The sequence below is a fragment of the Falco cherrug genome, chromosome 9, assembly GCF_023634085.1.
Source record: "Falco cherrug isolate bFalChe1 chromosome 9, bFalChe1.pri, whole genome shotgun sequence".
Classification (NCBI taxonomy): Eukaryota; Metazoa; Chordata; class Aves; order Falconiformes; family Falconidae; genus Falco; species Falco cherrug.
The window spans coordinates 21730553-21743508 of NC_073705.1; the positions used below are offsets into that span (position 1 = coordinate 21730553).

General features: G+C 35.4%; 1 protein-coding gene across 2 annotated transcripts in view; it reads right to left on the reverse strand.

Moving 5' to 3' along the window:
• Positions 1–12956, reverse strand: part of ATRNL1 (attractin like 1) — a 525452-nt gene that overhangs the window by 345446 nt on the left and 167050 nt on the right. For both annotated transcript variants that reach the window (XM_027812182.2, XM_005443870.3), the window contains exon 20: positions 7008–7101. In XM_027812182.2, coding sequence (XP_027667983.2) covers positions 7008–7101 — 94 coding nt within the window. The remainder of the gene's footprint in view (positions 1–7007; positions 7102–12956) is intronic.

Genomic DNA, 12956 nt, shown 5'->3' on the forward strand with positions numbered 1-12956 from the left:
TCACTGCCATGTCACCTGTGAAAGACTTCGGCACAGCCTGCCCTGTTCCACTGCTTCACTGGTACATCTTGCACTAAGCAAAACAGATTATTCAAATGCCAGTCACTGGATGGCATGGCACAGGAGGAACAATTTTTGAAAAAGGGTATTTTGATTAACTTATTTTGAAAGAAAACCCATCATCATATATTCTTCAAATAGGAAACAAAAAATTTATTACTGAATTATATCTATATTTAGCACGCATACTAACTCAAACCACTTGGGCACAAGAGACAGGTAACACTGCTTACATTCCCATTTTACAGCCAGAAGTGTCTGGAAAGTTGTAAAAGAAAGTCTGGTTTGCTCTGCATTTTGTATTTTTGGAGGTGGCCTGGAACAGAAATCATGAATATAAAAAACCTTAGAGAACAGCCGAAGCCCAGCGGTGAGCAGATTCTGCTCTGTTGAGCTTGCCAAACCAAAAGGCATATATGTGCATACAGTCTGTTATGGAAATGCCCCATAGAAGCGAAAAGCAAAACTACTTTATTCTCATGAAAGAGAAACCTTCATGCCCAAACTGTCCCCCATTTTCCAGACAGTTAGTACCGAACTCAGAAAGATAAAAGGTATATTTCATCGGAACAGAACACCTAAGAAAATTACTTGTACTATTTTTAATGCAGCTCTTGGCAAAAGATTGCTTGCTGACATAGTTTTACATTGCGATATCAATATTGCAGTGTTCTCCAGATTTAACACATTCACAACTGACCCACGATAAAGTACCAATGTCCAAAGCTCTTGGCTAAGTGCTCACAGCTGCTCCCCCCTTAGCCACCAACTCATTTCTTCAGTGAGAACACTGCCTTCTAGGAACAGGACAGGACATTCAAACTCCACTTCTCTATTGTTACGAAGTCAGGCAATTTCCTGAATAGAATGTAATGTTTGCAAGTAACAATGCTTACAAAAAGTGTTGTTCACATTTATAGAGAGCCCGCAACTCTGAAAGATCCCAGAGAGCCTCATGAACTTTACATATCCGACACTGTGTATACCAAAGAAGAGAAAGCAAGCCTACTGCAGTGTGAAAAAAGTCAAAAAAAAGGCTGATAGCGACATACAGTACTGCCAAAACCTATATAAAAAAATACTGTGTGAGGTACATTCCGAATCACAAATGGTAGTTTTTAATTAAAATATGAAGAAAAGTGTCCCAAATGTTTCAAGTGCCTTCTGAGTATTTAAGTCATTAGACTGCATTTTGGTCATGTTCTGAAGCTTTGCTAGTAGCCATATTGTTTAAAGGAAAGCTGCAATTTCAGCAAAATGATAGATGCCAGAAACATGAATTAAAGGTGGGAGGAAGTATCTCAAGTCCTTGGTAGATCTGGCAATAATTATTACATCTAGAACAGTAAATTAGTACATTTAAAACATATTTAATATTGAAATGGGGGGTTCATTTTATTGTTCTTAGAACCTAACAATCTACCTCTTCAAGAGCTAGCTGAGGGCTTGAACCGGTCCTTACAGAAGCAAGCTAAAATTTTCAGGTGGTTAAATAAGAACAGAGGTAGTCTCTAAATCCACCTAGATCTACATGCCAGATTTTGCTGGAATTCTCCTTCAAACTTCATATCTAATGGAGTAACATGCACGGGCATGTCAAAGTTCTCTGTTAAATGGAAAAATCAAGGACTGGACTCAGCCTGAACAAGGAGAAAATACTTCATGTCAAGTACAACCACATATGTAAAACTGACAGTGGAATATGACCAAATGACAGAAAACTGGGGGGAAAAAATCTTGAAAAAAGAAAAAAAAAATTAAAGTTTCCTCTAGTATTTTAAAACATTAAATATTATAGTTTTTAACTTCACCTTAGAAATGCACAGATCACCATAGTAACTAGTATTAAATGGATTCTACCCTTTATCAGGATAAAGTTATTCAATAGAAGTTTTTTTATTAAACTTCCAGCAACTAGACTCTCCCTGGGCTGTTTGTCTGTGTGTGTGTGTCTGTGTCTGTGTGTTTGTGTCTCTGATAAAGGAAGTTTTAATACAGTGAATTTGTTACATGATTGCTGTCAATGTTTCCCCTACCAGAAAGCAGTGCTCCGAGAGGAAACAATGAGGAACAGAGTTATTCTGCTATCAGCGAATAAAGCTGCAGTGATATCAACAGAATGGTGGAATTGACTTATAAACCAGCATATCTTTACCTGCCTTTCCATCTCGTAAGAGGAATTATACCATTATGTGGAGGGAAATTATGCAGAAGAGGACAGCTGAATATTCTAAAATCTTATTCTTATGTAAATCAGACTGTCAATGAGTGCTTATTATTTACGCACAGATCCTTATAGTATTATATTAAATAGGTTTTTTTAAGTTTGCATACAGTGAAGATTTTATCAAATATATAGGGTATATTTTTAATAAATAAAATAGTATTTTGTTCACCTTTTCAGAAGAAATAACAGTACAACTAAGAAATTAATAGTCTGAATACTTATAAGAATTAAAACGAGCAAATTATTACTTTTTCATTGCAGAATAACCTGGATTTACACATTTTGTACCCTTCTATTTATCCTTCTTACAATCACATAAAAAGTACTATGAAATGCAATTTTAAAAATACGGATTTTTTTGCCCCCCAGTATTTTATTTCCACCTAGCAGTTTTCTCCATTACAGAAGCCCAGTTTTTGCCCAGCTCTTACATGGTTTACGGGTAGTTCTTTTTGTACACACCACAGCAGGTGTTCTCAACATTTCAATGTTTCCCAGCTAGGGAAAATAATTATTCTGCTTTATGCCTGGGAACTTAGGTACATTAACATGGTATCTAACCTGCCCATGGTGCAAAGGTACAGTTTCAATACCAACAGGACAGGCTCAATAGCCTAAGATCTGACCAGTGGAAACTACAGGAGAGAATAATCTTTTTCCCCCAAAACACAGCAATGCCTCTAACTGGGAAGTACAGTGCAATAGATGTTACAGTACATCCAGTAGAACCTAACAATTGGAAAATATCACTACGAAACCTTATTCCCATCATGCATTTGTAACCCTGTAATCTTTCAAAATGCTGATAATATCTCCAGATTTACACAGCTTTGCAAGGGATGACAAAAGCTACAGACACACCTCCAGGTGATGGCTGGCTCTTGGAAGAGGCCAGACATACTGAGACTTCTCAAAGAATGATTTAACTACTCAGTTAATTCTATCATTTGCATATTTTTCTTCCTCGAATCCAATAAAATATCTCTCATTTAATATCAAAATTCAAACTTTGAAACTTCCCCTTAGCAAATTCTTTACATTTCCCTAGGCCTATTCCTGAAAAGTTATCTGTTTATATAATCCTACAGATGGTTACTCTGAAACCTACAGGTATTTTAAAAGCTCTGCAGACAAAATTCCACGACAGAATAAAATGAGCAGCTAGGAAATTAAATATTACAGAAAATTAAATAAAATTAACTTAAAGTAATAGTTTTCACCTAAAAATATGGTTTAAGGCAAAATGATTTTCTTGTTACTATTAATGGTGCATTTCATTATTAACATTAAGGGGGGGGGGGGAATCTAAGTATTATTATTTGTAACTATTTTTATTGTTTTACAGACTAGTTACTCTGAATAATCAAACCATTCTACTCACTTGCTCCTGATCAGGAGAGTATTACAGGTTTTTACCAACTGAAACTACCAACTTAAAGGTAATAAAATATTTCTTTTTGGAAAAAAATGTTAACATGTGGCATTAAAAAAACGTTTTAAAATAGAATGCAAATGCATGCTCAAAGCTGCCTTAGAACAGTGATTTTGATTTAAGATGTCACTGTGCTTCGTGATATCTAAGAGCACACTTCAGAAATTAATATAATTGATGGCAATACAAAAAAAATATAATAGAAAATAAGAAAAAAATAAATAAGACCATCCATAAACCCACAAATAACTAGCTGTTCTTAAGCTGGGGAGGGAAAAAGAAGAAAAAAAAAAAAGTTGTAAAGTTTCCTTGGTTTCCTAAAAACTCTGTGTCCGAAGTATGGGGTGTACCTCACATGACGAACAGATTTAAAAGGATCAGAAGGAAGGAGGAATAGATGGAGGGAGGGGGAGAGAAAGGCAACACACCACCCTGCAGCTGGGACTTTCTAAACAATAGGATTACTGACAGGAATATAAATCTAACTTTCACACTGAACAGCTAGAGTTTGAAATTTCACAGAAATCCTTATTTTAGAAATCACAGGGTTGTACGTTTGCTGCTGAGATTGCACAACAGCCCAGCAAGTGGCAAAAAAATGAAAATAAAATATCCAGAGCTGTGGAGAACAATATTTCCATTTTGAATCGAGTTCCAGATGATTTATACAGACATAATAAAGTAGTAAATACAAGTAAAGCATTTAGCTGATTTATAGTAATCCTTATCTTCTAGATAATGACTGTATATGTATTTTGACAGTACAACACAATACTTTCAAAACATGTTTTGAGTGTAAGGATCATTTTTACTGAGAAATACTTCTCCGCTTTTGTTAAAAGTAATACAGATTTGATCAAGTTAACATTCTTTGTGTGAAGTTTACAAATTAGATGGCAGATCCAGTCATTCAAGTGTGGCCTACTTTTTGTTTTATATATCTCCTGGTGTTCTAAGGGAAATAATTAAAAAACAACATTGAACTAGAACTTCCATACATGAATGGATCACGCTCCCAAGCCCAACACCAGAGTAAAATGACAAATCCTGATGCCATGTCCTAAAACTCTAAATCTGTGGTCACCAGCTTTCCTGAGGATATCCAGTGATCTTAACTATGAGTTTCTAGTGCTGAAATTTTATTCTGGATACTATTTTAATATATTTGAAGTGTCTGTAACTGGAACTGGTCTCTTTCTCCATGTGCTGTCATGAACAGGATAGTTTACATAGGGGTTTTTTTTAATTATTTTTTGAAAGACCAGAGTTGGGAAAGGTCTTAGAGCAGAAATTCATTTTTTAATGCTAATATTTGTGTCTGTGAACATAACAGATGTGATGTTTGTAATGTGAAACGTGATCACAGCCAAAAATAATTTGAAAATGGCTGCTCTGCAGAGTTTATTTCATGTAAAAGAAACCGTTAGAAATGCCAAATGCTTTAACACCACAGCTTGCCCTGGATAAGCATTCGGTCTATGTAAGAATCTAGGAAGGGGAATGTATTACATATGACAAACCTAGGGATTTTCAGCCTGAAACTGCAATTTTAAGTTTATTCTTGAAAAATCAAAATTCAAATCTCTGTTTCCTCCCCTTTGTCCAGTTGTTGTAACTCTTGACCAGGACTGGAAAACCCACCACCAGAGAAACCTTTTCTCTTCTAGTTCAGTAAATGGGATAAAAGAAGCTTTTATGGCAGACACTCAGGACAGCAGGCTGAGAGGGCTGAACAGCACAACTGACCGTATGAGACAAAAGTTCTAAATCAGAGCAGAGAAAACAAAGAAACAATGCAAGACAAAGGGAAAGCAATAGTAAAATAGTTGTGTGAAATACAGACGGGGAAAAGGTCTAGAAGGGTGCCTTAGGCTGACTAGTAGTTGGTAAAGGATTGGAGTTATGGGCGAAGAAACTGTTTCATGTAGTTCAAGTGTTATGATGTACAGGGGAGTAGATTCCTCTCCCTCCCCCCCTTCTTTGTAAATAGGCAGAATGGCATCAACATATGTCCATAGCACACTGGTAATCAAACCACTCATTAACATCTAGAACTGATTAAGTGTTTGGACACAAGAAAAGGCAAAAACTTCTCAGTGAAGACTTAATTCAGAGTTAAAGGCATTAGCACTCTTCAGCTTTTGTTGTGATAAAAATCCATCATTTGGTCCTAAATCTTGGTTTCCCATCTCATCCTGACCATCTCCAATTAGCTAGCCAAATAGTCCCAGAGGTACCGCTGAACCAGTACACTGACCAGCACAGCCCTTTCTCACCAATATACACATATCCTCTGCATCAGATATTTCTCTACCTTGATTATTTAACAAGAAAAGCATTAAGGGCAGGATTCAGCCCAGTTCATTAAACACATCAAAGGTGAATCTACAAATCCAGTGAAGGAATATGCCCTGTGGCAGTCAGAACATCACCTTCTGGCACCTCTCCCTGCTGGAAAGGAACAAGCTGGTTTTATACCTTTTCCCAGCTCCAACCAACATTGCTAAGACAATTTTGGAGCCAGATACTATTTAACGTAGCTACAATCATGAAAGGAATAAGGTTCCTATTGGGTAATGCAGTGTACAGGATAGAAAGAACTGAAAGAAACATCTTGAAATATAAGACTATAGTTAACTTCAATATGTTATTTCTACTACTTGACAAGTTACACCACTTCATTAGTTCTTTGTTCTTAGTCCTCCTGTTTGTTATCCTCTATCTTAAGTTGCAAGCTCTTCCTCTAAAAGAAAAACACAGTAAGGTATTCCAGTAAAATACTTGCACTTTCCATAACAGGTTTACGCATTCTTCTGTTCTATACAGGAAAATGTGTAAGCCACTGCCCAGCTTAACATGTTTCCAAAACTCTAAAAATCTAACCACTGTAGATTCTGATCAAGATATGTGACAAATGCACTGAATATAATTACCAATTACAAATTTTGCAATTTTTTTTACTTACAATAATTTAAATAAATCCTAAAAAAAGGAAGACAACTACAGGTAATTCTCCAGTTACTTTTTAAAAAAAAAAAAAAATTAAGTCTGTACAGTCTGAAAAATATTACTAGTGTTTGTGAAATAATTCTTTTACAAAATACCATGTACTGTTGACATTTCCCAGGAAGTTTAGGGAACATTAGACACATAACTACAACATTATCAGGGTCAATCACAAAAACCAACAACAAAAGCAAAACACAAACAGGAAAAAAGTGAGTATACGCTAGGCATGAACTGCAATAACTTTGGGCTACCTTTGGGCTACATTTTCTTTATACTCACAGTTGACACTGGTCTCCTTTGATTCCTTTAGTTGTGCAGAAACATTTTCCTGTTTGCATATGACAAATATTTGCATGTCCACTGCACGTGCAAGCTGTAAAATCAAATAGGAAAAGTGAGATTTCTTCACCCATATTTTACTTTATAACCACAGGAATTTTCATAGATTTTAATACTTCATCCTAATAACAATTCCTTCAAGGTGTATAAATAAAAAAATGCTATTCAGTTATAAGTTTCTTTGAAGAACATTTCTCCAATGCATCATTTAGTTTATTTTCTGTAGAGTTAAAAACTAGGCATCTGTCTGTTAAGAACTATGGTTGTTCTCTATTAAGAGCTATGCATGTGAGGCAGCTCTCCTCCACACATTAAACAATAGCAGTCTGAGAACAGCCATTAAGGTCTACCATTCCAATACGTGATACAGAAAATTATTAACAATGCAATTATTAACAATACAATGGCAAAATTACACTAGTTTCAAATGTCTACTTAAAGAATATATTATTGCAGATGTTTGGTAAAATGTCTGATATAATTGGAACGCTTGCTTTTAAGAAAAGTGAACAAAAAGAAAGCTTTGAAATCACTTGAACAAAGGCAGAGTTAATACTGTAATTATAGTCAACAAGAATATTTTAGAAGCAAACATAGGCACCTTTAAAGCTCTTGAAATCTGAACTGGAGAAGAGTCACAGAGACATCATGACCACTCCACTCCTTTCTAAACTCAGTGGCTGAAGTAAATCTCTTCACAGTGGCCTGCTCACTGCCACACCTGCTCCCTTATTGATTCTCACCTCAAAACAAACATTAATGTTCCCAATTCTTGAACTTTTTGCTTTTTCTTCCCATGCTTATATGAATTACCATCTTGCTTAGGCAGTCCTCCCCTTTTTCCAACCAAGCACACAAAACTTAATAACCTTGGTCTGGTACACATGTCACTAAGTTCTCACATCATTCTGGAATAACTACCTGATAATATTCACGCTACACTTAAAGTCTTTCTTTGATACAAAGTAATTCTGAACCTACCTTGACAATCATTATATTTTCACTGAAGTTTTAATTAGGACTAAAAGATTTAATATGTGGGCTCCTGCTTGGGAACAGATCTGGTACTAAGTGGCAAGCTGTCTATAATAAAAGTTTATTTCCCACTTGATAATCCTAATATTGAATTCTTGTCAGAGGGATTGAGTTTTAATGTTCATATTCTACTGATAAGGGATAACACACAATGAATGCTTCTGTAACCGTGTCCCATAAAACACATACCCTGAACTCTCTGGCCTAGCCTAATATAACAGCCAGACTAGAAACACAATTAAACATAAGATATTATTGACAGAATGTTGCAATGTCAGGAACTCAATGGTTTGTTCAGCCTTGAGAACTTGTTAAATAGCCAGCTGAAGCTGAAGGAGGGATTCTTAATAGGGAGGTACTAGAGGTTCAGACTGCCCGCAAGAAACAGAAGTTTCTATGCAGCATCTGACCTTTTTCTCTCTTTCAAAATACAGTTTATAACAACATTTCCGAAAAACAGTTACCAGAGAGTGCTAAATTTTGTTATTTTGTTATTTGATCTTGACACGCTACAATAAATGTTCATTGAAGTGCTGCTACTATATAATCAGTTATGTTTTCCTAAATTCAGTCATTTTTTCCCTTCTACATTTATGGAATTATTATTTAGACACTTCAAGCTGGAAAAGCCCCTTCTCAAATGTTAACTTTGTGTAACTCTGTGAAAAACAAAGGAATATATTTTTTACAGCTTATTCTGCTTCTGTTTAATTGCTCTTAAAAGTCACGTGCCATTACCAGACAGCACAAAAGTTATAAAGGAGCTAAAAGGCTGAATTCTAAATCACCTTCTAAAAGCTGTGAATACATTGACAATACAGAAGTTATTGCCAACCAACCTTAATTAATTACTCCCATAGTTATTGCTCATTTAATAGCAAGTAGATCACAAATGTGAATGTGGAACTTCCTCTACATGAGTAGCTTTTATTTAGTAAAAGTATTTAAACACCAAGTTGTACAAACCTCATATGATACTTTGTGGAAGGACAAAACCATTTCCTTTGGCAGGACAGACATGACTTGTATTCCCAGATCATGGAATTACCAATAAATCAAACTTTTCAGCACCATTTGTCCACAGGAACATCTAAATCAAAGCAGCACCTATATAGCACACTTCAGTGTAGTATGTGCTCCCTCACGCAGCCATCCACAGACAAATTCCTCTACAATCAGCCATGGATCTCCTTACATCGAAACTGCATCATGTTTTAGTCACTGCACTCTGTCTTTGGAGTTTCCTGAATTTATACTGAAGAACCATTAAATAAAGTAAACATAAGATGGAATTTATTTTCCCATGGATTCATCTCCAGATTTTGACATGTGTGTATCCATCACACACACAAATAAAGGATACATTCCTAGTTTGGTCTCTCTCACCAAAACCACCACCACGGCTGCTCTACCTCACCTGCATTTTCAGGACACATATGAAACTTCTATAGATCAGTATGGTTGGAAAAGGAGAAGAAAGGAGGAGTCCAGAGGACTCGGAACCTTGTATTCTGGATTCCTCATGAATGAAAAAGCTAGGTCTGACAAGCCCAGCAGCTAGTTTTTTTCTGTTAAAAAATGAAGATAAATTACTCTCATTGATCAAGTAATTTAACTGTTCCCTGGATAATACCTTGAAATAGGACATCAGGAGCTAATAACTTTTACATTATTTTAAAAATCACATATGGACAAATTTTATTTAATGGCAGTGAAAGCATGTTATAATCTCAGGTTTGCAAATTTCCTACCACTCTGTGGACCTCTACGGGAAGGGAGTAACTCAAAAAGCAAAATACATATAAGCCATCCCTGCTGTTACTGAAGCAAATGTGAATCCATGTTATCAAACAAATGCAACAGGAAAAGCAGGACGATATTATAGTACATTCAGTGGAAAAAAATTTGGATGCCATTATCTTTGTGCCTCGCTGAAGGTTTTTTCCATTGGCCTACTTCCAAATAATACAAAAACAAGTATGAGCTTTGAGTATGAAGTATATTTACAAATTAATGAACTGAAACCTAAAGTTGCATTTGATTTCAAAGGAACAGAAGATTTACATTCTCCTGTTACCTCAGTATTTCCATACTCCTCTTTGCATATTTTCTTTCATAGTTTCTACTTGTTTTTCTGTGGTTAACCCTTCTCAGTGAATGTTTTCTCTTCTGATACCATTAAAACTGTAGCTACAGTAGCATCTTTTGCAGTCTAATGCTAGGAGCAATATGCCAAATCTCAGGATCAGTTTTAAAAGCATATTTTGTACCAATCATTCTCAGCTGGTAGAAGTCAATATAAGAGGTGCCACTTATATATTCCCATTTTTTTTTATTTTTTTTTTTTTACATCCCACCCCTTTCCACTCCCATGCATTTTTTGTCAAGAAACAAGGCTTAAGTTCCAGCAGAAGCAGCTGCAGCTAAAGCCTGCATTAAATAACTCTTTTTATTTTCCTTCCAAAAAAGGACAGTTATCATCTTTAATGTTGATCTAAAGAAATGCTTAACATGATTTTTCTTTGTAAGAACTCCCTAAAGCTGAATGAAAAGGAAATAAGAGTTAAAATGAAAGCTATACTTAATACCTCACATTTCAAATGCTTTTCCTTTTTTTCTTTATCTTTTTTCTTTCTCCACCCCCCCCCCCCTTATGTATTTAATAAAAGGTTTAAGTTTAAGTAGAACTGCATGGTGGTAAGCAGAGATTTCTAACTGAAAATCCCAAGCTTAGACTACTTAATGCTAGGTGGTGAGAGGATCACGTTATTGCTTTTGATTTTTTGGCACTGTCTACCCCATCTTAATTAACATATCTGAGACACTCTCAAGGAAAATTTCTGAGATCCCATTTTTGTGCCTTACTGTTATGGCACAATATCGTGTTTTCTGTGGCTGTGTACGAAGTTAGCCAAGTCATCCCACTGAGATTCTCAGCCAGTAAGGACAGTTTCAGTTTCTGCCACACTCGAGCATTATACCAAGTTTCAGAATCTTTTAACTGATTCCCTTTCCCCCATTTAGTTCCAATGTCCTTCAGTGTGGCTTTTTGATAGCTACTGCTCTTTCATGTGTACAGTTAGGCACAGTATGAATCTTTTGCAATGTCATGTCTCTCGAGGGATGTTAGGTTAACAGTAAACATTCTCTATTAGGACAATGCTTTAAATGATGTCCAGTTTTTAACATGAATAATTTTATTTGGGACACTGACAGTCGGCTTAAAATTAGAAGATGAAGCAAGCATATACAGATTTGCTGGGTTAAAAGAAATCCAATATAAGCAGAAACAATCTTTATGCTTTTCAATAGGGGTATTGCATCCCTAACAGAAAGATAGAAACAAATAGAAAGATAACACTTACAAGGCCAGTAGGGAAAGGTTCTTTAAACCTGATAGATATATCTATTTATTTTAAACAAAGGACAAAGGATATTTATTTTTTTTTCCCCCAAAGAAATCTAGAGTCAGCTTTTGGCCCTACCCTCAAAAAAACCCACACCACCAACACAGAAAATCAATCTCACCAATGCCATTGTATCTTATGTGAAGTACCACTGTAAGAACAGTAGTACAAGATTGTTACAGAAGAGACATGATTATCTACAGGGTCCATCAGATTCAGATTCTACTGATGTACGACACATTCCAGCACTCATAGCAGCACCACACTCAAACACTTTCAGGTTATGATGACACTAATCCTCTCTCAAATCTTCCTGACAGTCACCAATGCAGAGAGTACCTTGAAATCCTGCTTTAACTTTACAGCAAGTTTTAGATACAATAACATTGCAACAGTCTCAATAAATTCTGTAAATTCAATAAATTCTCTATTTCCTCCTAATTTAAGTACTCATATTCACTATTCAAAACTCAGAATTAAACCTCTGCAAACCAACTGGTTAAAATGAAATATACAGAATTTTCTTCTTAAAAAAAAAAAAAAAAAAAAAAAAGGTAAAAATCTGCATCCCAAAACACTACTGACTTTAAATAACAGTAAGTTAATTTCAGGCAACCTATTTTTAATGAGATAATCACACCTCTGGGATATAACAGGGATTGACAGTATAACATGGCTCCTTTTCAGTCATGGGAAAGAAGTACACCTGTCACTCTCTATTTCATAATTCACACAGTGCTAACTGTTTTTAATTATGACAAGACTCAAAATAAATTCCAGCTTCTGCTGGATTTCAGAACCTTCTATTAGGCAAGAATTACCATTAGCCTTACACCTTCCAAAATAAACTGCTGTACATGAAACACAGAAAAACTTGTACCAATGCTCATATTTCACTTAAAAATACAAGCAAAGATGGGAATTAGAACTGTCACAATTTTGTCTGTCGAACACCCAGGCACAGAATATAGATATATAGAAAAAATATATTAAAAATATAGACATATAGAAATATTTTTTAATCAAAATGTATTGTACAACTCTGATGGAGACTTTATTTCACGTTGCAGATTCCTGCCCAAACATGTATACATTCTTTAAATCAACTTCCAAAATTTGTGTAAATTATATGGTATGTATATTTTTTAAAAAAATCATATCAGTTACAAAAATTATTCTTGCAAGTAAGACTGGAAACTTTAGCTGCAGCTTTTTGGAACCATTCGTTCACCTCCATCATGACTGAGAAACATGAGTTAAGCACACAAGATCATATAAATGCCTCCAGGTTGAGCTTTAATAATGGATTCTGATCCCTTTTATGTTCTAGGTATAGACACACCTTAGAAATCCAGTCCTCTGTAGATGCTGGAAATGATCCCCCAGACTGTCTGGCAAGACTTAAAATCTCATTAATATCAAGTATCTTAGTGCAAATAATAAGCAA